The following is a 27,781-nucleotide window of genomic DNA, read 5'->3' on the forward strand; positions in this document are numbered from 1 at the left end:
CATAGAGCACTAAATGTAATTAAATAACAAAACTAATTACACAGTTTGGATGTACACGACGAGACGAATCTTTTGAGCCTAATTAGTGCATGATTAGCCATAAGTGCTACAGTAACCCACATGTGCTAATGATGCGGTCAAAGGCCTCAAAAGATTCGTCTCGTGGTTTCCAAGTGAGTTTTGAAATTAGTTTTTTAATTAGTGTCCGAAAAGCCCTCCCGACATCTGGTCAAACCGTTGACGTGACACTCAAAAAAAATTATTTGGGAACTAAACGGCCCCTATATATGCAACGTGAAAAACTGTGGCCGAGCTCGTCCAAATTAAACAGGAATGCTCATCATAGATATGCTCATAAATTTTCGTGAAGTTAGGTTCTCATCATAGATCACAAATTTTCCACGTAACAAGATTGATTGACCGGCACAACTACACTATCTTCGCTATCCAAAAGCCAATTTTTTTTTACTTGAAGTATATCCCAAGAGAACTTTTGAGAGGTGGATAGCCAAGCTGCTGGCTCCTACATGTCTAGGACGTGTCTGTTATTGTTTAGGATCCTTTCTTATCTTCTAAGACAAAACAAACTTTATTGCTTCCAGCAGGCGGTGATCGATATATGCTGCACGCATTGGTGTGTTAGGGTTCATCAGATGGGGATCATCTCCCAAGGACGGCATTGTGTTTTACTGTTTTTCACGGCATCAAGTCCAAGTCCCCAACCAGTCCACGGTCCACACCTGCACACATTCCCTTCTGACAGATAAACATTCTCTGCTGCGGATTTGTTCGCTTGCTGCGAGGGTCTTCCGGTGGCTAGCAGTCTAGCACAACCACTCCAATGATCTCCACACATATCTGGTCCAAGAATTCCCATGCAGCATCTGTCAAATAAACAATAGAGAGAGAGAGAGAGAGAAGACAACAGAAAAAAGAAAAGAGAGATACAGAGAGGGGGGAGAGAGAGAAGAGAAAAAAGAAAAGAGAGGGTGGGGTGGGGGGGAGGAGACAAGCAGAGGAAAAAGAAAAAATGGAGGGGGAAACAACAAGGGGAGGGAGGGAGAAGAAAATAACAAGAGGGAAACAGCATGTAAAGCCATTTTAGCTCTCCTCCCTTTGCTTGTTCTTGGTCAGTTAGGTTTTGTTCTCTCTCTACAATTTCTGCTGGGGCCTTTTCCTTGAGAAGACAAAATTAAAATTTGCTCTTTAGGGGACCAAGCAACATCAGCACCATCATCACTTCTCTCTATAGATTACTGCAATCCTTTTCTCTCTCAAAAAAAACTGCAATGATCGACTTTACCACACCCTCCTCTTCCTTTGATGATCCCTGCTGCCGCCTTTACCTTTCTTCTTTGCCTCCCCTTTTCCCTTTATTCCCTGCCTAGCTGCTTTGCTTGCTGCTAACAAACTGCTTTCCATTGCCGCTAGCTAGCTAGCTCTCCAACCCCTAACCCCCTACTGCATCTCTCCTTCAGGTTCAGCCATAGCAGCACTACGTGCAGGCGCGGCAGCGAGGGAGCAGGCACTGGAAGGAACGCCATGAAGGAGTTCTCGTACGAGGAGGTGGAGGCGGCCACGGGCGGATTCGCGGCCAAGAACCTCGTGGGGAAGGGCAGCCACGGCAGCGTATACAAGGCCAGGCTGCGGGGAGGCGGCAGCAGGACGGCCACCGTCGCCGTCAAGCGGCCGTCGCACGCGCAGGGGGAGGCCAAGCTCGCGAACGAGATCGCCGTGCTTTCCGCCGCGCCGCGCCACCCGGGCATCGTCGCCTTCGTCGGGGTCGTCGTGGCCCGGCCGGCGCCGGCGGATGCGGGGGTGAAGAGGGCGGTGGCGGCGCCTCCGCCTCCGCCGCCGCTACTCGTCATGGAGTATGTGCCCAACGGGTCGCTCCACGACCTGCTGCACCGGGCGCCGCGGCCGCCGCCGTGGCCGCGGCGCGTCGAGATCGCGCTCGACGTGGCGCGCGCCGTGCAAGCGCTGCACGCCGCGGCGCCGCGCGTCATCATCCACCGCGACGTCAAGTCCGCCAACGTCCTGCTCGGCCGCGACGGCCGCGCCCGCCTCGCCGACTTCAGCCTCGCCGTCAGGGTCGCCGCTACCGCCCTCAGCAAGGAGGGCGGCGGCGACGACGACGAAGGCTCGGCGGCGGGGCCGGCGCCGGCGGGCACGATCGGGTACCTGGACCCGTGCTACACGGAGCCGGGGCGGCTGGGCCCGGAGAGCGACGTGTTCAGCTTCGGTGTGGTGCTCCTGGAGCTCGTGAGCGGGCGCAAGGTGATGGACGTGAGCGCGTGCCCGTCGTCCATCGTCGCCTGGGCCGCGCCGCTGATCGCCGCGGGGCGGGCGCGGGAGGTGCTCGACGCCAGGGTGGCCGCGCCGCCCACCGCGCGGGCCGAGGGCGCCGTCGCCCGCGTCCTGGCCCTGGCGGCGCGGTGCGTGTCGGAGAGCGTGGAGCGGCGGCCGGCTATGGCCGAGGTCGCGTCCGAGCTGCACGGCGCCCTCGAGAGCGCCGGGTGGCGCCGCCGCCGCGGCGTGGTCGAGCGGGCGTGCAAGCGCATCGCGTCCTGGGGGCAGCGTGTGAGGTGGAGCAGGAGGGTGAGGGCGACCAAGGTCGAGTGCACCGAGCACTCCGACAGTCCGACAGCGGCGTCGCGCTCGATCGCGAGGGCTCGCCGTGCGCGCTGCCATCGCGTCCAAACAACGACACGAGCGGCGGCGGCGGCGCGCTCAAATGAGCCGCCGCGGATCCATCGAAAACCAACTTTCCGGTTTCAATTCGAGACGAATTCAATCTCGCTGTCATTACTTAGGTGCTAAATCATCGATGTTTTACTGTTATCACCAGAACAAGACTGTTACGGTCAGAGCAGTTACGAGATTAATCTGACGACTGATCGTTCAGCTCGTGGAAGACACGTCGGTCTCGAGATATGAATGTGCAGTGAAGCCGATGTACATAAACTTCATTCATGTTTGAAATTTCAGCTTTTCTTGGTCTTTGACTTCAACTTGAAGCCATGGCGTTTCACTATCATTGTGTATTTATGATTGTACACACCGTCACGCCAAGTCTAGAGCATCCGACCAAAAATCTGGCCATGTAGTGTATAAAAATATGTGGGAGAAGCAGTCGACGTCAACCAGGGCAGGTTAGGTAGCTGGACAATTTGGGCACGGGTAGCTCATGGGGTTCAGTTAAAACGAACCCGTGCTGTCATGGCATGAGGCCTACGGCGTCTGCAGCAATGGTAGACTAACATCAGGAGGACACTGCATCTGTATCTTTTCTTTTGCTTTAGCCATGAGATGGCCATTATGTGAACACTGGCGGCTGCTGAACTGCCCTGCACGCATGCTGCATGCAACAGTAGAAAAAGCTGCAGGCCGGTAGCTCTTTGATCTGAATCTGATTTATACTTTGCAAGGGAGGGAGAAAGAGAGCGAGAAAGAAAGAAAGGGAGGAGGTGTGTGGAGGTTAATCTAGTGTCTGATGCACTGACAGGGCATGAAAGCAAGCTCATTGTATAATCCTAATGGGGTATCTACTTTTGGTAATTAATCTGCTTTAGATTGGCTTTTCATCAGTTCTTTAATGGGGAGATGGATAGATAAATTGCTGGGAGGATCGGATCTTCGGAGGATCAGTTCCGGAGTTTGGGAAAAATAAGAAAGTCAACAATAATGTTGTGCTTTTGTGTGTGCGTGTGAATTCTGGATATCTGCGGACATGCATTAACTACTGCGAATGCACGAGAATTAGGTACGACGGTTTTCCAAATTCTTTTCTGAAAACAAAAATGACTACACGCTCAAATCAAACTCAGTTTCGTTTTGTAATATGGAAAGCTCAACGACACCTAAGGTCAATCTCAGTGGGAGTGTTAATGAGAGGGTCATGTATATTAAATTTGCTAACATATAACAATAATATGAGGAGAGAGAAGAGAGGAGTGTCATGAAATGTGAGGAGAGGGTCATCACCATGACACTCCACTGGCACGGTTCTTAAGATTTCAGTCTAAGTAACTATGTCGATGGCACTCCCACTGAGACTAGTCTAACATGGCATCCCCAGTCACCAGTATTTTGAAATATATTTAAAAATAGCATATACCAACTAGGACTTTTTAAAAAAAATGCTTAACTTACCCACCCAACATTCACGTATCTCTGCGATAGTTAGCATTTTTCACAGAATCCACACTCATCGAAGAATTTGCATGCATTTCTTGTTTAGATTTAATTGCAAACGGAATTGAAATGTCACGTCACGTCGAAGTGCCGAAGTAAAGGTCAATTTCTTTTTTGTTGCTTCTTATTTATTTAAGGACAAGCCTTTCCTCAAACGTCTATCTTACGTTATATGAATATAGCGAGGTCACCTTGTTTTGTTTATTCAGGTTTAAAGGAATGGGAATCCCATCTTTGAAAAAGTATCCCGTATTTGAAAAAGTTCTTAAGTTTGGGGGGGGATGGGTAGACGAGGAGATCGAGTCAAAGAGACAAGCTCCTTTGACAAATTCCCTTGTTGAATAATTCTTGTTTCAGATTTTGCCTCTTCTGAGTGTGTGGACAAATCTACTAATCGTCATCTTCTAGCACCAGCTCTCGTGAAACAAGAGGCTGGTGCTGTTTCTTGCTTTGCTTTCATTTTTCCAATCTGACGATCAATTTTCTATGATAGGTAAAGGAGTCTACTAAATTGATGAACAGAACATAGTATACTTTTTACAAATGTAGGAAAAGCCAGGTGCGAAGGATAAAATCGTACTTCCTTCGTATCTTTTTTTTTTGAGGGCATACTTCCTTCGTATCTAGTATGGTCAATAGTCAACTGTTAGACCAAAACTTGTCCCCGAAACATGGGTGTTCACTTGGAAAGTCATCGGTGCCTGCATGGATTGCCGCGAAATCACTCCGTATTGCTGCATAAAGCTCATACTCCCTCTGTTAAAGCTCATACTCCCTCTGTTTTTGCATATCATAATAAGTTTGTTCTAAGTCAAATTTGGTAAACTTTGACCAAATTTATACAAAGAAATAATAACATTTATGATACCAAAATTATTTCATTGAATCCACTGTGAAGTATATGTCAATTGTGTATATGTTGGATAGTTCAATTGTGTAAATTTGACTTAGGACAAAGACTTGTAAATAAAAACGGAAGAATGATAATAGAACGAGCAACTACCAAACCAGATAGCATAGCAGATATGGCCGCACCTGCATACCACGTGTTAATGCAAGAAATTCAACACCTAAATTTGGAAGGGAAAGGCATGATCATTTTACCCAGATAACACAAATGTAATACAATCGCAAACGAATCTGAAATAAATTACCGATACAGTAAAATCCCAGGGAAGAAAACAAACAGTAGATCTGTTCATTGGCGCACGGATCGGAATAAGGGATAACCAAATGCAGTCAGTCTTCAACACTAAACTAGTTACTACCATCAGGAGAGAAACTAGCTTCAAAAGGGCACATCAGTTTCACCGGTCATCTTCACTTGGCCATCATCACCTTCACGAACTCCTCGTAGTTGATCTGGCCATCGCCGTCCACATCAGCTTCACGGATCATCTCGTCCACCTCCTCGTCTGTCAGCTTCTCGCCAAGGTTGGTCATGACGTGGCGGAGCTCAGCAGCGGAGATGAAGCCGTTCTGGTCCTTGTCAAACACACGGAAGGCCTCCTTGAGCTCCTCCTCAGAGTCAGTGTCCTTCATCTTGCGTGCCATCAAGTTGAGGAACTCAGGGAAGTCAATGGTTCCGTTACCATCTGCATCAACCTCATTGATCATGTCCTGGAGTTCAGCCTCAGTAGGGTTCTGCCCCAATGAGCGCATCACAGTTCCAAGCTCCTTGGTGGTGATGCAGCCTGTTACATGAGATAAACATTACTTACTGCTTCTCAAATCTCAAATTAATTAAATTAATAAAGCAATTAGCAAATACAGAAAATAACAGGGGAAATACTATGAGGCATTCCAATCATGTAAGGCTGTTAACAATCAAGATGATTTGGGAACTATTACAATGGATAGGTGATCTGAGAACTATTAGTTAATCCCTGTACCTGCCTCGGGCAGAAAAAGCACACCACACTACTGGTGCTACAGGATAGCTCCTGTAACTGACAACATTATTATAACCATAAACACCACAGTTATCCTTTGTCTGACATTGTATCATTGTATATTAATGTATCTCACAGGTACAGATCCTTTTACAGGTAGGCAGCTATAACACATTAGACAGCAATCCAAGAAGAAATTTACTAGGCCATCCAGCAGAACCTATGTAAGACAATCAGCGGAATGGATAAAAGTCAACTACCTACACAGCATAAGAATCTACCTAGATTTTCTTTATCAGGATGCAAGGAATGCTCAAGGGAAGAAAAGAGGAAGAAATTTCATTCAAGGCCTAATTATGTGGGTTACAATTTCGCTGAAGATTGATTAGGAACAAAATATGCAATTGACTTGATTACTATTAATGCCTGGAAACTGAAAAGGCATGAAAATATATCATGATGATTGGTGAAAATTACAAAAAATTTCAAATACTACGCAAAACAAATGCCTCAAAAGATATTAAAGAATCATGTTTTCATAGGCAAAACACAAACGCGGTCCACCAACAACTTATTGATGATATAAGAAGAATTTTGGTTCACAGTATACTGGGATAGAAACCAGAAAGTCAACTCCATGCTTTGAATATCGTGAGTTAAGAGATATCTATAGCTACACAATTAAGCTTCCAGTGACTTTTTGACTATTCTTACATCATACAGTTGCAATAGTATAATATATTAAACATGCTAATCAATATCTACAGTGTGAAGAATAGTGCCTGTTCAATGCTACACTAGATGAGCGGCAGCACTGAAAACTTTTTTGAGGCAACAGGAATAACATTGGACTACCCTTCTGACAACATATTATTCTAGCAGATTCAATTGGTGGGTACACACTCCCACTCACCCAGGTTTAAGTCCACTTCGGCTCAAAATTTGAGTGCATATTTCTTCTAATTAAGAGACACCTTAATTCCTCCTAGGTTGGTCAATTTTTTTTTCTTATCATTATAATGCTAGCAGATGTCACACCATGGCATCACAAAATATGAAATGCACTGGACCAGATTATATTGACTGGTAGACCCAAGGAACAAGATTTCCTGACGTTGGAGTTATTATAGAATTGTAAGTTTTGCTGCTATGCATACATCATATAGATTCGAAGCATTATACAATACTGCAGAAGGAAGCTGAGGAAATAATCAGCAATAAGAGAAAAGTAGACCAACCGGAAAACCACTAGAGACCTGCTAATTATCTGCAGCTTCTTAATTACTGACTAGTCCTAGGGATTGTCCCTGATCTGACCTAAATCGATTCAAAGCCTGGCAAAATGAAAATGCAAGTTCTTCAAGAATGCCAGCAAACACACTTAACTAGTGATAGCGTATCATACAGTTATGTATTCACTATAAAACACGGTTGGGCATTTCTCCTAAGGTTCTAGGTCTTGATTCTGCAGTTCACAGCTGGGTAACTTTATTTTCCTAACCCTAAATGCAATTTTGGTATGTTTTATATGGGAGTAAAATAAACAAAAACCAGGTAAAACCAGTGCAAAATAGGCAATTGTATTTAACTAGAAAGCAACTCCAAGATTTTTTTTCCCCAATCCAGATGTAATCTATACGGTTATGATGCAATTATTGTGCTTACTATTCACATGCAAGTCCCCTCAATAACTCCAATAGTTCATAATCAATAAAATGAGACGAGATTAGTCCACGTGCAAGCGCATTCATAGATATCATTACTCCTACATACATGCTAATCCAGTTACTTCCAACTTCCGAATGGTGGACGATACATTTTGGTAACTTCACCAAATCCAGCAACCATTGGATTCATTAGCAAATAGAGATAGTGCTAGATCTTTTGCCATAATTTGTCCAGCAAATTGATGAACTGTTTCTTGTACCACACAATCACAGTAAACAGGATCGCGTAGCGGATCAACCATACGTCCCCCATAAATCCAAAGCAGCAGTTGCACCCTTTACCCACAGCCTGCCAAGGGCGCTAACGGCTGTACAGCGTAACACCATGCCATGCAATGTCACAAGACCCAAAACAACTAGCTCCAACACTAGATGCACTGGTTCCGTATCCCTAACACCGGCAACGCACCACATATCACCTTTTCTGCCATACCCATGCCTACTGACTAGTAACTCACCATGCTCCCACAAGCCATGACACAAGTGGGATCCCACCACGTTGCGCCCTTCACCTCCTTGAAGTAGCAGGCAGCAGCCAGGGGCGGAGCCAGGACCCATGCTGGGCGTGCTGCAGCACGGGTCCAGCTCGGTCCATCCCATGTAAGCTTGTGTAGTATTTAGACCAAAGGAGTACTATTTTAGGATAATTTTAATTAACCTGGTATTGTTCACTGCTTTAGCCTGGGCTGGAGGGGCTTTCTAGCTCCGCCCCTGGCAGCAGCATCCGGAAGCAAAGCGTCCGTGCTACCCACGTTGGTTGGTGCCACCCCTCACAGATTCAGTGACCTCTATGAGCACTATCCCAGTTACTACCATAAAAGGGGAATTCCCATGTACGTGATGATTACATAGCTGAACTCCCACAGAACATCCAAGCGACCCATCCTAGACCCGGCTGATCGATCTGCGTCGCCATTTCCGCCCAGACGCCCACTTCGCCACTCCAGGGCCAGCTGAGCAAACCCTCATCGGACACAGGGCAATATCTCCCTCCCCGTTTGGGATCCTACTCGGAGCTATTGCCAGGATAAAGCCCGCAGGAGATGAAGGATGCGAGATCTGCATCTGCATCTACATCTCGACAGCGACACACACCGTGGACAAAAAATCCCAAAATCTACCCCCGCGATCCGCCTGGTGCAAGCCGCAACGGACGCAGCCAGGGACCAGACGATCTCCCGTCGCGCCCGTGAATCTACCACGCCACATCAAGCAAAGGAGGGAGGGAGGCACGCATCGAGAGGGAGGGGGGCAAGCGCGCATGGGAATACCGTCGCCGTCCTTGTCGAAGAGGCTGAAGGCCTCCTTGAACTCGGCGATCTGGTCGTCGGTGAGCTGGTCCGCCATGGCAGCCGGGGCGAGGGATCTAACGGAGGGAGTGGAGACGGGCAGAGAGAGAGAGGCGAAGCGCGAATGGAGGAAGTGGGAGAGAGGAGCCCAGCCCACGAGGGAGGACCGGAGGAGAAGAGAAGACGAGACCCTGTCGCAGAGACCGACCGAACCCACGCGACACTTGCCGCGAGTGCTCCTGCCCGCGCCGGGCGCGCGAGTCTCTCTCCTCGTGGAAAACTTGGAACTGAGAGCATGGACTCTATTTATTACATGTCACTAATATTTACAGATCACAAATAATTATTTTGTTTCGCTGGCTGTGACTGGTGCTGATTTGTTGTGAGAGAAAAATACTATTGGCTGACTATGACGGGTGGCTGTTGCTGGTTTTGTGTGAGAAAAAAATACTGTTGGCTGATTGCAGCCGAACAGAGTGATAGTAGGAGTTACAAATTGAAAAATACGAGTACTATAATCTATTGTTTGATTGATTAAAAACTTCGAGTTTGAAAAGCTAAGAATTGGCGAACTAAGCGTAGCTCAGCTGGTAAGATTCCTTATGATGGAAACTGCGTACCAGAGTTCGACTCGACAATAGTGCTCGCATTTTCTTAAATTTATTTTAGAATTTAACCGGCACTATTCTTTCAGTGGTGACTTCATTAATTTTGAGGATATGCTCAGTCTCTCGAATGTGCTAATAGAGGTAGAGTTATGTGCGTGTACTCTAAGACTATGCGTATGTTTGTAGCGTCTGCGTCTGTCCTATATTTCGTAAAAAAAAAAGAGCTAAGCATTGATCCATGAAATCAGGCCCATCACCTGAAAAAAAAGGGTCCATGATTTTGATCGCCCCGAGCCGGGCTTGTGACTCTTGGGCAGTTTTGAACTTTCCAAGTTTCAAGTGAAAGAACAGATAAAAAGGATGTCAAACCAAAGCGTTTCTTTCATTTTTATATTTAAAAAAAACAAAATTTCAAAAATATATGTCGAAAAGGGAAATTTTCAAAAATAGGTGCCTGTCGGCCCCCTAATGGGCGACAGGGTGCCTGTCGCCCATCCAGTGGGTGACAGGACCTAAATGTAAAAAAAATTACATTTAGATCCTGGCGCCCAGAGCGTATTAAACAGTGAACTTGTAAAATCGATATAAAATCGTAGAAAAATCAGAAAAATACAAACTCAACTGTTCTGGATTCTATGAAATAATATCTATAACTTTTGTTACATAAAGTTTTCATTTGATCAATGTATCTAAATCAAGAAAAATAGTTCTTGTACCTAGAAAAATCTGAAATAATTCATTTGGTCTAGTTGTGCTTATCTAAAATTTACCAAACTTTTTTTATAGCTCTTAGGAAATAAAATAATGGTACAATAAAAGTTATGTATTCTAATACTCAGTATAGCAGCATGGATAAATAACTCATTTAAACTAGACATATTGCAAGATCTAATTTAAAAACTTATTCTAGAAATGTTTTCTGGGCCTACCAATTTTGTACAAGCCTATGCTCACCATATTCAACACCGTGGCCAAAGATGACATGCATCCAAAGGATGTATCTTGAGATTTAAATAAAAGTGTATTAAACTGGTATTTAAAATAGAGCAAGATACATTGATAAAATAAAAAACTTTATGTAACAAAAGTTGTAGATCTTGTTTCATAGAATTCAGAACAGTTGAGTTTGTATTTTTTTGATTTTTCTACGATTTTATATCGATTTTACAAGTTCACAGTTTAATGCACCCTTGGCGCTAGGACCTAAATGTAAATTTTTTTTACATTTAGGTCCTATCGCCCATTGGATGGGCGACAGGGTGCCTGTCGCCCTCCTAATGGGCGACAGGCACCCATTTTTGAAAATTTTCCCTATTCAGCATATATTTTTGAAATTTTGTTTTTTTAAAATATAAAAATGAAAAAATTCCTCAAACCAAATACAGCAAGGCATAATTATGGCTTTGGCAACTTGGGCCTAGAAATAACCTTAGATCGTTTCTTTCTGGCCCATCGAGCCCGCGGTCGTAACCGCGCATCCTGTCAGCCCATGAATCTGATCCCTCTCGCGAGCCCATCTGATGAGTGCAAGTGCAAGCAAACGCCAGGCCCAAGGGCCATAGTTAGCGATCCACGTGGAGTGAAGGGCCCAAGCACACTGTTCTCTCACCCCCAAACAAGCCGTCCCACCGGCAAATATTATGAGTCGCTCGGGCTACTGGCAGTCAAACCATTGCATAAAATTCAATAATTACTTTTTTTATTTCGAAACAAATTTTTTTTTGTTCCCGAACAATTTTTTTATCGCTAGAACAATTAAAAAATTGACCAATTTATTGAACAGTTTAAGCCCAATAACATAAAATCTAGAGTGGGTGACACCCCCGTCCCACCGGACAGCTTTCCCGCTCACTTTTTTATTTCTTCGCATGCGTATTTTCCTTTTCTTATTCATTCGTCAGTCATGCCCGTGAAAAGGGCACCGTAGCCTTCTTACAAAATCAATGCTCCACTACCGACGATACACACACCCCTACCGGACCAGCACAATTTCTCTACACTACTTACATGCGTCAATGCGTGAAAAAAAAACTGGGCAACGTGCGCGGCAGCAGAATGTTCTTCCAGCGCACAGCAGCGGCATGCTGCTCAATGGGATGAGAAGAAACAGAAATTGCAAAAATTACAACGCGGCTTTCCTGTGAACCATACACTTGTGTTCTTTGCCCGAGTCGTAGAGGCTCGGCTGCGCCTGCGCCGGAAGAAAAAATATAGATCGCCTTGCCCCTGGATGTATAGGATACCCATCCACACATGGGGGCCGCCGGAGTTGGTTCATGTCTCAGTGCTTCGCGCTGCCTCGGACAAAAAAGGGCCTGAAGGTGAACACGAGGCCGGTAGCCGCGAACACGTTCAACATGAAGAACACCAAGTGGTCGCCTGCAAAGATTCGGAGCAGAGCAGATGTTAGCAGAGGTGTGGGATAGCCAGTGGTGGATACAATGAAGAGAGATCCTCCTGTGTAGTACCTGGAAGAAATGAAGCTGTTTGGCGCCTTTGGGTCCATGAAAATCTGCAGAGGAAATATATTAAACATGGTGAGGTGATGGTTCATTAGTGATAGGTGATGGTTCAGAGGAAATTATTCTTTGCCTTGGGATCAAATTGGTTATTGGGCAGTCAAAATTGTGACAAGTGTACCTGAAGCGATTCCAGTAATAGGATCCCCTTTAGTGGAATTACTAGAAAGGCTGGCGCGGCGTTGCCGCGCCATTAACTGTAGACCAGTGATTATTACAAAGGTTATTGATGTTTTTACAAAATTTTAGACTACAGGTTCTTTTTTAGAAATTTTAGGGGTTGTTCAATAAAAATGCAGGGACTATGGGTTGATTTTCACAAAGTTAGGGGACTTTTTGGCGAAATTTTGGACTGCGGGTTGATTTATAAAAAGCTCAGTGTCTTTTTCATAAAAATATATGGGCTGCGAGTTGATTTTTGTAATCTTGAGGGACTTTTCTATAAAATTTAGACTACAGGTTATTTTGTAGAAATTTTAGGGTTTGTTTAGTAAAAATGCAGGGACTATGGGTTGATTTTCACAAAGTTAGGAGATTTTTTGGCAAAATTTTGGACTGCGGGTTGATTTGTAAAAAGTTCAGGGTTTTTTTCATAAAAATATACGGACTGCGGGTTAATTTCTAAAAAGTTGAGGGACTTTTTTGTGAAAATTACATGCGATCCAACGGCCTAGATCTCTTTGCTGGCCGATCGGACAGCCCTTATTTTTTTGATGGCGTGGCTCGATGAGGGGCCAAAAATCGCCCCCCATTTAGGTCTTTAGAAGATTACGTGGAAGTGCTACTGTGAGTCAATCCACTTTTACTCGTTTTTATAGTTTACATACCTTTGTACTGCCTTTGCTTACTGCCGTATTTATGTTAATGCACTTTCCAATGATACGTAAGCAAGGTATTTCAGGTCCTTTATAGGAAAGGCATATCATAGAGAATTCTAATTCTCATATATCATATAGGGTAGGTTGTGGTATTTCATTGCTACAAACATGTCTTATTTTACAATAAGCCATGTCATTTGGATACTTCTCTTCAACTTCGAAGTATTTTGATACAAATAGTTATAGTTGAAGTTAATTTTATAAAAGAAAATAAGGCAGATTATGGGAGTGTGTGACTTGAATTATTAATTTAGTATGACCTTAGGTCTGAAAATAGGAACAGCTTCATCTGTTTGTAAAGTCGTGGGCTTTCGGACATTGACATATAGCTTCTACTAATACGCGACTTAGACTACATTCATATGAAAAGAGTCCTAAAACATTATGAAAGAACTATGTCATGAACATGATTTTTATGACAAACCCAGTGATAATGTTTCCATATGAATAATCCAAGTAGCTCTATTCAAGTCAAAGCTAGAGAGGTTTGGCTGCATGCTTTCTAAAGCGAAGGAGGGAGTAAGTTCGAATTGGATGCAGGTGCAGTTTGCCATGGAATTATATGGATTAGATGGCAACCCCAAAAGCTTCCCTGACTAATCAAACTAAGAATCGTCTCCGCAAGATTGCAATGCATGCTTCGTAAAATACTCAGACGTCAATACTGAATACTCACATTATTCCTGCAACAGCTTTAGAGATGGACATTAGTGTTACAGCGATGCCGTTGGCTGCCGCTCTTACATTCTGAGTCTGTTTTTCGCTTACTGATGTTAGAAACATTCATATGCATGAATATAGGAAAAGAAATTACCCATTTTTGGGAAGTGGAACTTACCACCACTTCATTCATTAAAATGTTGAACACGGTAATGGTAGTTACCTGAAAACAGCATAAGGGCACAAATAAGTTTTGTAATAACTAACAATGCATCCACTAATTTGAAATATGTAACCATGACATGTTCATCAATCGTAGAGAAAATAGTGCTGCACTTGAAGCATCAAGCTAAATATGAATAACTACTAGTGGCATCAAGCTTATCTGTTTGTTCTAAACAATGGGCCTAGCACATAAGAGAAAAGTTTGTTGGAGAAACATGATTTGCATTGAATAAGCCTGACGGGCTTAGCCATCACTGAGTTAAGCAGCATCACACTTGAAATTTGCCTATTTGGTCTAAACAGCAAAAGTAAAAAATTAAGTTTTTGCACTCACCGAGAAAGTATTCTTCAGGAAAGATGTGAAATTTACTACCAACATAAGAACAAACCCTGACAATGAAGGAAAGAATGGATAACTAGCAAGAAGTGGTATAGTCAATATCTGCACGTCAGAATATCTAGTTAGTTAAAGTGTCGAACATAGTTAGATAGAACATGTAGTGCATTGTCTTACTGCCACTCCTCGGACTAATGTGATGTGGTCTACCGATTTTGCAAGCAATGGATAAACCAACATTTGATATAGAAAAAGGAAGAGACCTGAACAAAAAAAAAGCCTATAGTCAGCATATCTAGCATTGTCTACAGCACAATAGAACATCAATGCCTGAAAAATAAATGAGTTCCAACACCATCTTTAGTGATTTTTTTTTTCATTTCGACATACCTGACGCTGCAAGGACATTGCCCACATCTGTGCTAGTAAAGCTTAATCCACCATACGATCGGTCACTGACAGCCCAGAGAGAGAATACCTGCAAGCTTTTCCTGGTTCAGATACAGTAATAACAAGGGCACTGGAAGAAAGGATACAGGAAAAACAAATGCAAAATTCAAACATGCCAGTAAGATAATTTGTGCAATTTAATAACAGAAAGGCAACTCAACCAAGAAGTGGCAATTTTACCTCTGCATAAGCAACATCCTGGAGAGAGAAAATACAATATAAAGTAATAGCTGACATCAATGGCCAGTTTTTAAATAATTCTAGACATCCACCATTTCCATTCTCTTCATTGTCCGTTCCAGCGAGAGATTCTTCTATAGCCTCGACTGAGTTATCAACAGTATCTTCATTGTGTTTATGCAGAGTTTCCTGTAATGTTGAACATGCAATCTAAATCTCATTGCGTATATTAAATGACAATAAGACCTCCTGGAGGGATTGTGGCATTGCAGAGATGTTTAGTGCTGAACAGTAAAAGAAAGATGTCAAATTTGATATACATGTTTCAATGAACATAGGTTCTCAATAATCTATGTAATGAGTTCTCTGGTTGTTTCACACTTGGTGTACAAAGGAATAAAATGATGGTGTTTATCTATAGTTTAAATAATGTTTTCTTTGATATGAATTGATCGTGGTGGGCAGACAGGAACAGAAAACTCACCAGAAACCAGATGCATGCAGTTAGAGCAAGAACTGCAACTAATGATATACATAGGCAGGGGAGAAAATATGGAAACCTACAGAATTACGTGTTATAACATAATTAGCATAACTGAAGCAATCGGCATTGAAAACAAGATGCACAAAGCAGATGCTTACCTCCCAAATATAGACGTCTGAGAGAATATGCTTGGATATTTATCTGCAGGCTGATACAACAGCCAACCACAGACACATAAGCTTCCAAGAACAATTGATGTTTTTCCTCTAAAGTGTGTGTCAATACAATAATCTAACAAACAGATAATTTTCTGTATAGTAACCTTAAATGTCACTATACATTGAACAGAATCAACATGTTGCCACATGGATATGTATCAATGTGGTTTCAGGTTTGAGCTAATATGTATTAGTGGAGGAACGTCCTGCCTTTTTATGTCATCATGAGTAATCATTAATGAAAACCAGACAACTCAAGCACTCCAAATTTACAGAAGGATCTTTGAGAAAACAAAAGGCCAAACAAGAACCACTTCAGAAGGCTACAAATTTCACTTTTTATTGTTTTTAATCATGGTAATAAATAAAGATTGAAAGAATAGTCAAATCATACAGATTAAGGTGGTAATGAAAAATTTATTATTCCGCACAGATTGAATATTACCTGTGCAAGATAACCACCAATAGCTGGTCCAATAATGAGACCAATGCCTCGGGAGGAAGAAACCTGGTACATCAGCAATAGCAACTTATGAACATTGGGCTCTCAAACAGAAGAACAAAAAATAATAATGTTTGAGTATCTTACAACTGCTAAAGCCAGATGATTGTATTCTTTCCGGCACACTTCTGTAGCATAAGCCTGAATACCCAAAACGGAATAGCACAATCAATTGTAGTGATACCAAACAAGGTTCAAGTGTTAGCCTGTTAAGATAGTACTCATGCATCCTAACAAGAAAAAGGTAGTGTTATATCAGTAAACAACAAACTGAGTCTGTGGAATATGGTCCTCTTGTAAAAAGGTGTCTTACAACAATAGGTGTAATAAAAAAAATTACAAGTGACTGAAGAATTTAAACAGAAGAATATGGAACTTATTATATAAGCTATTGGAGAGAATAATTGTGTGTATTCCTCCAAACCCTAGAACGATAGGATATATAGTTTCTATACATGGGCCTCTAGATGGGCCTCTATACATGGGCTCACATATACACCAACACCCCCCGCAGTCTAAACTACCGGCGCAGAAGTGTTCAAGACTGGACAACAAGAAAGGCAACACCCCCCGCAGTCTAAACAACCGGCGCAGCGGTGTTCAAGACTGGACAACGAGAAAGTACACGTAGGGCAAATACCCCCCTAGCCACAACTAGCCACCTGCTACGTTGAGGCTGGAGCGAAACTCCGAGAAGGTCGAGGAGGGTAGTCCCTTGGTGAAGATGTCGGCAAACTAGGAGGTGGTCGGGACATGGAGGACTCGAACATCGTCGATGACGACCCTGTCGTGCACGAAGTGCAAGTCGATCTCCACATGCTTCGTCCGCTGATGCTAAACGGGGTTGGTGGAGAGATACACGGTGCTGATGTTGTCGCAGTAGACGAGCGTGCTCTTGGCGAGCGGGCTGTGGAGCTCCTTCAAGAGCTGTCGTAGCCAGAATGCCTCCGCCACGCCGTTAGTGAAAGCACGGTACTCCGCCTCGGCACTGGAGCGGGAGATAACCGGCTGCCGCTTGGACGACCAGGAGACCAGGTTGCCGCCCAGGAAGACGGCGTAGCCGGAAGTGGAGCGGCGAGTGCCCGGACAGCCAGCCCAGTCAGCGTCGGTGTAGACAACCAGCTCAGCAGAGGACGAGCGGTGAAGAACCAGGCCGAGGTCCACAGTGCCACGGACGTAGCGGAGGAGACGCTTCAGCGCAGCAAGGTGTGACCCCCGGGGATCATGCATATGGAGACAGATCTGCTGAACAGCGTAGGTGAGGTCCAGCTTGGTGAAGGTGAGGTACTGCAAGGCACCGGCCAGACTCCGGTAGGCAGTAGGATCAACCACAGGATCACCCAGATCAGCAGACAGCTTCGCCTGAGTGTCGACAGGAGTGGACCATGGCTTGCAATCAGTCATCCCGGCCCGCTCCAGAATATTGAGTGCGTACTGCCGCTGGTGAAGGAGAAGGCTAGACGGGCGAGGCTCAACAGTGACGCCCAAGAAGTAGTGGAGCTGACCAAGATCCTTCGTAGCAAACTCCTGCTGCAGAGAGGAGATGACACGCTGAAGCAACTGCTGACTGGAGGCTGTGAGCACAATGTCATCGACATAGAGTAGCAGATAGACAGTCTCATCCCCACGGCGGTAGATGAAGTGAGACGTGTCAGACTTGGCCTCGGTGAACCCCAATGTCAGCAGGAACATGGCGAACCGAGAATACCAAGCCCGAGGAGCCTGCTTCAGACCATAGAGAGACTTGTTGAGCCGGCAGACCATGTCTAGATGACTGGAGTCCACAAATCCCGCTGGCTGAGAGCAGTAGACTGTCTCTGACAGAGTGTTATGAAGAAACGCATTATTCACATCCAGATGGTGCACAGGCCAAGAGCAAGAGAGCACAAGCGAGAGGACCGTGCGCACAGTAGCAGGCTTCACCACTGGACTGAATGTCTCATCATAGTTCAGACCAGGCCGCTGAGTGAACCCCCGAGAAACCAGCGAGCCTTGTAGCACTCCAGTGTGCCATCAGCCCGACGCTTATGCGTCCAGATCCACTTGCCAGTGACCACATTGGAACCAGATGAACGCGGCACGAGGTCCCACGTCTGGTTGGCAAGCAGAGCCGTGTACTCCTCTTCCATCACGCGACGCCAGTGAGGATGCGCCAAGGCATCGCGAACAGAGGAGGGTACCGGAGAGACCCGCGGCTCTGCCCTGGTGGCAGAGAGAGTCGTGGCCTGAGACGCCATCCGCCGAGTCACCATGGGATGGATATGCCGAGGATTCCGATGGATGACTGGCGGGTGGAACACCGCCGGCTTGACTCGAGAGCGAGTCAGTGGAGGAGGCGGCGGCGGCGGCGACAGCTCCGGTGTGGGCGCCGCAGGAGCCTCCGGAGCCGGAGTCGGCGTCGGTGCCGGCGCCGAACGACGCCGGTACACCTGCACCGGCTGAGCGTATCGCGCAGGTGCAGGGGAAGGCATCGGGGCCAGCGTGGCACAACAGGAGACACCGGGTCTGCGCGCGGCACGACCGGAGGTCCGGGGGCCGCGCGTGGCGCGACAGCGGGCACCGGGGCCGCGCTTGGCGCAGCAAGGATCACCGAAAGCGGTGCCGGGGTGCCGGGAAAACCTGCAGGGAAAGAATAGACAGGTAAAGGTGGCTAAACCACTGGGTCAGTCGAAAACAGAGACTCCAGCTCGGGGTTAGGAGGAGGAGTAGGGGAAATCCGACTCGTCAAACACGACGTGTCGGGAGATCAGGAGGCGGCGAGAGGTGAGGTCAAAGCATCGGTACCCCTTGTGATCAGGGGAGTAACCAAGAAACACACAACGAGTCGAGTGGGGCGCCAGCTTGTGAGAAACAGTGGCGGAGATGTTAGGGTAACATGCACACCCGAAGACCCGAAGGTGGTCGTTGCGAGGAGGGGTACCGAAGAGAGCGTGGTGTGGAGTGGGAGCAGGAAAAGCAGTGGACGGAAGACGGTTGAACAAGTAGGTGGCGGTGTGGAGGCTCTCAGCCCAGAAGCGCAGGGGCAGAGAGGCCTGGATCAGAAGGGTGCGCACGACGTTGTTCGTCGTGCGAATCATCCGCTCAGTCTTGCCGTTCTGAGGAGAGGTATACGGACAAGACATACGCAGCTGAACACCCCGAGAGAGGAAGAAGGAACGGGAGGTGGAGTTATCGAACTCACGCCCGTTGTCACACTGGACGGCCTTAATTGTGAGGCCGAACTGAGTGGACACCCATGCAAAGAAGTGGAGGAGGGTGGGGAAGGTCTCAGACTTGGCGCGCTAAAGAAAAGTCCAAGAGTAATGAGAAAAATCATCAACCACGACCAGATAGTATTTATAGCCAAACATGCTGAGTACAGGAGATGTCCATAGATCACAGTGAACATGATCAAAGGCATGCGCAGTATGCGAAGAAGAAGAAGAAAAAGGAAGTCTAACATGACGACCTAACTGGCACGCATGACAGAGGTGCTCAGCAGGAGCGCTAGTACATGGAACATCGGTACTACGACTGAGCTGAGCCAAAATGTCGCGGCCAGGTGGTGGAAGAAGGCGTCATGGCAAAAGCAGCAGACGAAGAAGAAGTCGAAGGCGGAGCAGCGGAAGCAGGAAGCCGAAGAGTGTAAAGGGGCCCCGGGCTGTCACATCGGAGGAGCGGACGCCGGGAAGCCGAATTCTTCACAGTAAGACCAGAAGAGTCAAACTCAATGGAACAAGAATTATCAGCAGTAAACTGGCGAATGGAAAGAAGGTTGTGAACCATCTGAGGAGCAACAAGGACATTGGGAAGATGAAAAGAACCAGGAGCAGAACCCACGGCGGTGACAGGAAGGCAAGACCCATCACCAACCATGATGGAAGAAGGACAAGAGGGTTGTGGGGGTCGGACAGAAGAGAGGATACCGGCATCTGGGGTGGTGTGGAAGGAGGCACCCGAGTCGGTGATCCACTCGGTACTGACCGGCGGCGTCAGCCCCATAGTGCTGAAGGATTGCGCTAGTGCGGCCTGGTCCCACCCCCCAGGCCAGGTCGGCTGCTGGCTGGGCTGAGTGGGCGGGGTCCAGGACGGCGCGAACAGGGGGCAGCATCGGTGAACATGGCCGCCGGCTGGAGCTGAGGACGAGCCCCCCTCCCCCGGACCCTAGAACGACCACATCGAGATGCGCCCTGACCATGTGTTGCTGAAGGATGACCAGGGCGTACCTCCAGGGGCAGGGCGGGAGCGGGAGCGGGAACCGGAGTCGGCGCGCCCCGACGGCCCCCACCGGTACCGGTACCCCCAGAAGCAGGGCCACCAGTACCACCCGTCGACGACGTCCACGCCCCCCACCTCCGGTCTGCCCGGCGGGAGCAGCACCAAGGAGGGAGGTGGCAGGAGCGGCGGAGGAAGCCGGTGGAGCAACAACGAGCGCGGTGGGGGTGGACAAGGACGATCCGGGCACGAGACCCCTAGTGATCTCCTCGAGGGTGAGGTCGTCCCGGACCTGCAGGAAGGAGGGGAAGGGCCGCTGGCGGGTGATCCATGTCTTGAGGTGATCATAGGTGATGCTCATGCTCCGCAGAACGTGGAGCACCAAGACCCGATCGGACACTGGACACACGAGGTCGTGAAAAGCATCAGTCATGCCCTTCATCCACCGGCAGAACTCACCCACGGAGAGGTCCCCCTGCTCGAAGGTGCGGAAGGTGGCGTCGAGCTGGAGAGAGCGGAACTCGGCGTTGCCGAGGAACTGCCCCTCGAGCGCCGTCCAGGTCTGTCGCGCGGTGCCGCCGTGGGTCCTGACGAGGTCCTAAAGATCTAGGGAGATGGTCCCAAAGATCTAGGACATGGCGACGCTGTCGAGGCGCAGCCACACCACGTCCCGTGCCTCGATCGACGTGTCAATGAGGACGTGGTCATCGAGGGCGTAGCGGAGGAGGGTGAGAATGACCTGGTCCCGCCAGCGTCCGTAGGAGGAGGACGTGGGGTCGAGGAGGACGGTGACCAGGGCCCTTATGCTCTGGACGCCGGCGGCCTGGAGGTGGAGCTGGGCGACCATGGGGTCGGTCGGGTCGTGCCGGAGTCCAGATCCAGTAGGTAGGGCCTGGTGGGAAGAGGAGGCGCCGTGCTCGGGGATGACGGGTAGCTGGCCGGAGGAGACACGGAAGTAGTGCTCTGCCTCGGCGACCCGGAGAGCGAGGGCGTCGGCCGTGGCGCGGTCGCGCTCCCAAGCTAGGGCAGCATCGCGAACCCGCTCCTGAGCCGCCGAAGCCTCCGACTTGGCGGCGAGGAGGGCCGCAGCGAGAGCAGCGTCGGCCTGCTGCCCACGGAGGGCGTGAGCGCGGCCGGCGCGGGGAAGACCTCAGGAAGGGCGGCGTCGGCGGCGGGCTGCTTGCCCGCGGCGCGATGGGCGGCGGCGGCGGCCTAGGCGGCCTGGACAGCAGCAGCGGCGTCCTGGGCGGCCTGGGCGGCGGCTTCGGCCCCTCCGACCGCGAGCGCCTGCTGCAGCTCGTAGGGGCGGCGGGGGCAGGGGCGTCGGGGGCGTAGCCTGCACCCTGTCCGCCCTGGACAGCGGTTGCGCCAGCCCCTATGCCGCCAGGGACGGCGGCAAGGGCCCAGGGGCCGGATCGGGCGGCGGCCAGGGCAGCAGCGGTGGATCCTGCGGCCCCCAGAGCGGTAGCACCCGCGGCGGCGGTGGCCCTGGCTTCCGCGGCGGCCCTGGCATCCGCGGTGGCGCCGGCCCCTGCAGCCCCCCTCGGCGGTAGATCCGGGAGCAGGGGATCCGCCCGCGGCGGCGGCAAATCGGGCCGGGCGAGGCCACGCGCCCATGGCCGGAGCAGAGGAGTGGGGGAAGGAAGAAAGGGGGGAAAGAGGAGAGGGGAAGGAGGGGCAGCGGCGGCGGTGGCTGGAGGTGGGGGAGGAAGAAGAGAGAGAAGGCTAGACTGATACCATATTGGAGAGAATAATTGTGTGTATTCGTTCAAACCCTAAAAGTGTGGGATATATAGTTCCTATACATTGGCCTCTAGATGAGTCTTTATACATGGGCTCACATATACACCAACATAAGCAGCTAGTGAACAGAGGTAAATGAACATGACAGTGGGTCACGGTAGCCATATATGTTTAGGTACCTTAATTGGGCCGAGATAGCCACACATGACCCCGAGCAGACATCGCGTGGTTAATGCCATCCAATAGTTTAAGCTTAGTCCAAAGAGAGTATTGAAGACAATTCTGAAATAGAGAAAAGAAGTGCCAAAATTATGGGTGCATCATCAAAAGTACAGCCCAAAGAAAAGCCCATGTTACCACGTATACAGAGGGGACTGTGTTTTGTCCACAGAAGATCCTTACATTGAAACAAGGGTCAATATGATAACCGGTTTCCTGCCATGTTTATCGGCCACAATTCCCCACTCTGTTGAGGAGATTGCTCTTCCAAACATATATGAAGCGCCTTCATTTATAGCAAAATCACCATGAGTTTATAATGATAGATAAACACCTATACACTGCTATGCTCCAGTTCTTTTAGCAGATAGACACAGAAGACGAGCTAGGAGTATGTTTTACAGAAAACTCACCAACAAAACCAGCATAAAATCCAATATCTTGGGTCTGTTTAGCAATATGCAGGTCTCTTATCTGCAAGCAAAAATTTCATTGTTAAAACGATAATAAATTTATGAATCTCACAAAGAAGAGAATAGTTTTATGAATTTTTTTTACCATTGAGTTCTTTTTATCTCGAATTTAGGTGCCGATTTCTTTTTATTTACAATGCCACATAGCTTCTCCTAGGTTGGTCGAGTTTTTTTTAGGAAAAGTGCCCTTGAACCACCATAGCACAGGTCCACTTGTGTGCAAAGAAAACGAATATGCTCATTTGTAACTGTTGTCAGTTTTATCATGTTTAATTGTAAGACCACAGGATCATTACATGTAAGTCTAGAAAAAAAGGCAAGACCGGTAAGGCTCCAGCTCCAGGCTCCAGCAGGTTCATGTCGAATCATAAAGCGGTTTAAGCCTCTGATTTCAGTATAAAAATGGAAACAAGATGGCTCATTCAAACACCCTTAGTGTAACCCCAGTTAGCTATATCCAACTTCACTAAATCTTGGGACTATTTCCTTAGACGGAAAGCACATGCACACATGCTCTACCCTGCCGCGCATCTAGTAATGACTAATGAGGTGCATGTTCTTACCTAGTCGAGAGAGAGAGAGAGAGAGAGAGAGAGAGAGAGAGAGAGAGAGAGAGAGAGAGAGAGAGAGAGAGAGAGAGAAATGGTCTTGGAATACAGATGTTAAGAATGGAAAATTCGGATTCTACTTGTAGTTGGCCCAATTTGTCCGATGAAAAATGCAATAATATCTCATGTTCTCTGATTAAAATAGCGGGCTTTAGCGCCGCTATAGCGGCTGGAAAGCGGCGCCGCTACGATATGTCATATGTGTCCGATATCATCGCTACGAGCGCTAATCCACGATATGGCGGCGCTAATTCGAGTAGCGGAGCGTAGCGTTTAGCGACGCTAAAACCATCAGGCTGTCCGTGGGCCGAATGTGAAGGAGAGTTAAATTTCAGGGGTGGATTCGGCCCAAATCCGTTCGACCAACTGACCAAGGCACAAAACACTCGCCGGGAACCCTAGCGCTCCCTATTCCCCATTCCCCTGTCTGTCCCACGAAAAATCGAGGGCTGCGGCGGCGGCGGCGGCAACTCTCAGCGGCGGCGGCGGCTCGCCTGAGACCTGGACGGTGGCAGCTGCAACTTGCCTGTGCTTCGAGCCCACAACCCCCGAGGGATTGCTAGCTGCGGCCGCTGGACCAGGGAGAGGCGAGGACTGCTTGGCTGCTGTGCCTGCTTGCAAGCTACATCGATCTGTCGAACTCGCAGTTGCACGGCACCACCGGCCGGCGGCAACAATGTCTCAGTCTGATGCTCGACCAACACCACCGAATTCAACAGGCAAGTGCTTCTGAATAAATATTGCTAGCTGGCAGTGAACTTGTGATGTCGTCCAAGAACTTGTGACGTTTATGTGAACTTGTGATGTTCTCTTTGACTCTGTAATCTGTATGCTTTATGGCCTGGAATAATGGTCAGAACTCAGAACAAGTATTTGTTAAACATCTGCTGGAATTGTTAAATTAGTAATATTTTGAGCCATATCTTGCATGTTTTATTGAAAAACGCTAAATGCTATAGCGGCGCTACAGCGCCCGTAGCGTTTCAGTCATGCCGCTGCTAAATTCTATAGCCCGCGATTTAAAACACTGCTCATGTTTATAGAATAAAATAAAAATAAAAGAGCTTACTTACCATAAAATACAAGAAGGGAAACAGAGACCGGATCGGCAGCGCTGCAGATAAAAAAAAAGGTTATGTGCATTTCCAGTTGATAACTAAGAGAGCTCACACAAGTCAAAAAGCATGCAGTCAGTAAATTCGAATACATGCGCCTAATTCCAACAAAACAAGTTATTGACTTTTTTTTTTGAACAACAGTTTATTGACTGAAAAACATAATAAAAAAAATCTTACAGTGACAGCACACCCAAAACTATAAGCAGCAGTTACTGAGAAGTGGCAAGTGACACCATTAACCTGTGTAATAGTGATTTCTGTCCACAGCCAAAAGCGAACAGAGGCAAAAGAGCAGATTTGAACGGACAGCAGAGAACGGCACACGACGCACATGCAGCTTGGCAGCAGGAATTCCCTGAGGAAGCGAGTGCGCATGATGCGAGATAAAAATGGCACGCCGAATTCCAAGCGTTGAAAAAGGCACGACGAGACACGCACGTCAGCACCGGCCGGGCACTCGAAACTCGAAAGCCCCCCCCCCCCCCCCCCCCCCCCCCCCACCCCCACCACCACACACACACACACTCGGGCGGCCGCAACGGGGTCGACCGTCGACAAGCTTTCGTTAAGGTTTCCACGTAGGAAAGAAAAACGAGGAGATTAAAATATTAGTGCAACTTTCTTGACAAGTTTTATAGGTATTGAATATTAGTATACCCCAACAGCAGATTTGTTGACACAGCAGGCTCAGTGGAACCCACGAGCCAAGCCAAATCGAATCTGGAAGAAACAAAGGCTGGGAGATGAGCCTTGATCTCGTCGCCGACCAGGGTCAAATCGAGTAATAAAAAACACCTCGGCTACCTTACAAACATTGTTAGAAATCTGGAGCGCATCTTTTTTAAAAAGAAAAGAAAAGAGGAGCACACCGGTTTGAAAATGCTCTTCCAATTAAACACAATCCCCCAGCATATTTAAAATCTTCCTTCGTTAAAAAAAATGAGTATGATGGGTGTAGCAAACGGTATATATGCCGCACGCCGTTAACTGAAGGCAACAAAAACGCTCACGGCGCCGCCACCGGCCACCGCGTGATTTATTCGTAGCCGGAAGAAGGCGGCGGCTCAAAATTGCTAGTCCCCGGGAGCGGGGAAAAACGGTGCCGGCGACGAACAGGAACAGGAGACCAACCAGCAAGCAACAAGCCAGCTAGCGGAGGGGACGAGGCGGCGGCAGCTATAGCTTACTGCAGGTGACAGTGACCAGCCAGATGAGGAAGAGGTCCTTGAGCGGGAACACCCCCTCCCGCTCCGCGTTCAGGCGGTCCACCCGGCACCCGGGGCACCGCGGCCGGTACGCCGACCTGACGACCAGCAGCGGCTCCCCCAGCGCCGCCGTGGCTCCTCCTCCGCCGCCCATCTTCGCGCCCCGCTGGATCCAACCCAACCCAAACCAACCAACCCCGGGTAGTGATTGGCCTCAGCGGCGGGATGGGAGGCGGCGAGGTTAAGACTGTATCCAATGGTACCCTCTAAAATCCACCCCCTAAAAGGAATATTTTCCTCCCTCTAAACAGATTCCGCACTCTATATCAAAATCCTCTCCAATAATACACTCCATACCACACCCCCTATACCCCACCATCCAATATTTTATATTTCCTTCTCCAACTAACTTCAACTACCTATTTCCTTCTAATTACCTCTCCCCTCAAAACTAAAATAACTTGTTATTAATCAAAATCTGGACTCTATCTCTCCTCCACTCGACGGTCCCACACACGGGTAGAGGCCGGCCGTACGCCCCCTACCTGTGGCGGACCTCTCTCCTCCCTCCAAAATGGAGGCCTGTGTAGAGGGCTCCATTGGAGCGCATACAGGCGTCCCCGTCCTCCCTCTCGGGGTAGGGGGCGGGATGGAGGGCGCCGCTGGAGACAGTCGACTGTCTCCAGCGGCGCCCTCCATCCCGCCCCCTACCCCGAGAGGGAGGACGGGGACGCCTGTATGCGCTCCAATGGAGCCCTCTACACAGGCCTCCATTTTGGAGGGAGGAGAGAGGTCCCCCACAGGTAGGGGGCGTACGGCCAGCCTCTACCCGTGTGTGGGACCGTCGAGTGGAGGAGAGAGAGTCCAGATTTTGATTAATAACAAGTTATTTTAGTTTTGAGGGGAGAGGTAATTAGAGGGAAATAGGTAGTTGGAGTTAGTTGGAGAAGGAAATATAAAATATTGGATGGTGGGGTATAGGGGGTGTGGTATGGAGTGTATTGTTGGAGATGATTTTGATATAGAGTGCGGAATCTGTTTAGAGGGAGGAGAATATTCCTTTTAGAGGGTGGATTTTAGAGAGTACCATTGGATACAGTCTTAGCGCAGGGGAGCGGGGGCCGGTCGGGTAGCCCGCGCTGGTTGGCAGCTTGGGGTCCGGCTGCCTACGGGGGGCTTGCTCGTCTCGTCCGTCCGTCCGTCCCGCGCCGCCGCGACCGCGACCGCGACCGCGATCGCTTTTATTAATGGGCGCGCGCGGGCGGCTACGTAAGCTCGGGCCCCGCACACATGACTGTCTCGAGCGGTTTGGCTGCGGCGGCGGCTGGATCGCAGGCCGGCCACACAGCTCGGACTAGTATTACGAAATCTTCTTGCTCGGACTAGCTAGCAAGACCCTGTTCATTTCCGCCCCCATAAACTCGTAAATAAAAAAAACGTTACATCAAATGTTTCGATATATGCATGTAGTACTAAATAAAATTTATTTATAAAATTTTTTACATGGATGGGCTATAAATCGCGAGACGAATCTAATGAGCCTACTTAATTTATGATTTAATTATTGATTAATCATGAATTAATTAGCATTATTAGATTCGTTTTGCGATTTACAATCCATTTGTGCAAAAATTTTTGTAAATAGACTTCATTTAGTACTTCAAATTAGTAAAATTTCTTTACAGCCTTGTACACTTCTTCGGAACCATAAGGCCCTCCACAGTGTACTAGTGATGAAAAAAAAAGGGTTCCACAGCAAACAAACGGGCACCGAATATAGTTGCAGCGTGCAAAATCTCAGGCATCAAAATTATCTGTACTGTTGGACCCACAAGAAGAATAAAGTATTGTTATTTTTTGCAGCAGCAACAACAGCATGCGGAGGATGAGGTGAGCACGGGAAGCAACAAAATACTTCTTTATTGAATGGGCACCAAAGCTTGTTCTCGCCTCGCTCCAATTTTAGTGGGCATCGCTTGGAGCTGGCATCACTTGCCACAGCGTGAGGAGTGACGCTTAAATCCCCTCTCTCTCTATTCTTGGAGCATCACTCTGGGC

The 27,781-nt window shown here is 47.9% G+C and overlaps 3 protein-coding genes across 5 annotated transcripts; 1 reads left to right on the forward strand and 2 right to left on the reverse strand.

The window, feature by feature from the left end:
• The first annotated feature begins 1,042 nt into the window (after positions 1 to 1,042).
• On the forward strand, positions 1,043 to 3,031 carry LOC120706474 (serine/threonine-protein kinase-like protein At5g23170). Its single transcript, XM_039991133.1, has one exon. The coding sequence runs from the start codon at positions 1,543 to 1,545 to the stop codon at positions 2,818 to 2,820; it is 1,278 nt and encodes a 425-aa protein (XP_039847067.1). The 5' UTR covers positions 1,043 to 1,542; the 3' UTR covers positions 2,821 to 3,031.
• A 2,238-nt stretch (positions 3,032 to 5,269) lies between these two features.
• LOC120706475 (calmodulin-1) lies at positions 5,270 to 23,405 on the reverse strand. Of its 2 annotated transcripts, XM_039991135.1 has the most exons (3): positions 23,361 to 23,405; positions 9,085 to 9,205; positions 5,270 to 5,888 (listed from the first exon to the last, which is right to left on the reverse strand). In XM_039991135.1, exons 2-3 carry the CDS (start codon positions 9,158 to 9,160, stop codon positions 5,515 to 5,517), a joined length of 450 nt encoding a protein of 149 aa, XP_039847069.1. In that variant the 5' UTR covers positions 9,161 to 9,205; positions 23,361 to 23,405; the 3' UTR covers positions 5,270 to 5,514. The 2 variants fall into 2 exon arrangements, with proteins under 2 accessions (XP_039847069.1, XP_039847068.1); XM_039991134.1 differs by lacking the exon at positions 23,361 to 23,405 and having other exon boundaries at positions 9,085 to 9,378.
• Positions 13,469 to 25,942, reverse strand: LOC120706473 (probable peptide/nitrate transporter At3g43790). Of its 2 annotated transcripts, XM_039991131.1 has the most exons (15): positions 25,706 to 25,941; positions 24,474 to 24,514; positions 22,733 to 22,793; positions 22,503 to 22,605; positions 22,280 to 22,382; positions 16,251 to 16,304; positions 16,107 to 16,169; positions 15,602 to 15,651; positions 15,444 to 15,519; positions 14,960 to 15,148; positions 14,720 to 14,807; positions 14,507 to 14,592; positions 14,327 to 14,434; positions 13,946 to 13,990; positions 13,469 to 13,860 (listed from the first exon to the last, which is right to left on the reverse strand). In XM_039991131.1, the coding sequence occupies exons 1-15, from the start codon at positions 25,875 to 25,877 to the stop codon at positions 13,780 to 13,782; spliced, it is 1,320 nt and encodes a 439-aa protein (XP_039847065.1). In that variant the 5' UTR covers positions 25,878 to 25,941; the 3' UTR covers positions 13,469 to 13,779. The 2 variants fall into 2 exon arrangements, with proteins under 2 accessions (XP_039847065.1, XP_039847064.1); XM_039991130.1 differs by having other exon boundaries at positions 13,469 to 13,990; positions 25,706 to 25,942.
• Positions 25,943 to 27,781: the final 1,839 nt, after the last annotated feature.

Source organism: Panicum virgatum, chromosome 5K (genome assembly GCF_016808335.1).
Source record: "Panicum virgatum strain AP13 chromosome 5K, P.virgatum_v5, whole genome shotgun sequence".
Classification (NCBI taxonomy): domain Eukaryota; kingdom Viridiplantae; phylum Streptophyta; class Magnoliopsida; order Poales; family Poaceae; genus Panicum; species Panicum virgatum.

What these genes read in the sequence shown, in the direction of transcription:
- LOC120706474 (XM_039991133.1), top strand. Translation starts at nt 1,543, where the DNA reads ATGAAGGAGTTCTCGTACGAGGAGGTGGAGGCGGCCACGGGCGGATTC.
- LOC120706475 (XM_039991135.1), bottom strand. Translation starts at nt 9,160, where the DNA reads ATGGCGGACCAGCTCACCGACGACCAGATCGCCGAGTTCAAGGAGGCC. An exon ending in CTTCGACAAGGACGGCGACG is followed by an intron (nt 5,889 to 9,084) that starts GTATTCCCATGC and finishes CTCATGTAACAG; the next exon opens with GCTGCATCACCACCAAGGAG.
- LOC120706473 (XM_039991130.1), bottom strand. Translation starts at nt 25,877, where the DNA reads ATGGGCGGCGGAGGAGGAGCCACGGCGGCGCTGGGGGAGCCGCTGCTG. An exon ending in GCTGGTCACTGTCACCTGCA is followed by an intron (nt 24,515 to 25,705) that starts GTAAGCTATAGC and finishes TTTTATCTGCAG; the next exon opens with CGCTGCCGATCCGGTCTCTG. An exon ending in CATTAGTCCGAGGAGTGGCA is followed by an intron (nt 14,435 to 14,506) that starts GTAAGACAATGC and finishes TCTGACGTGCAG; the next exon opens with ATATTGACTATACCACTTCT.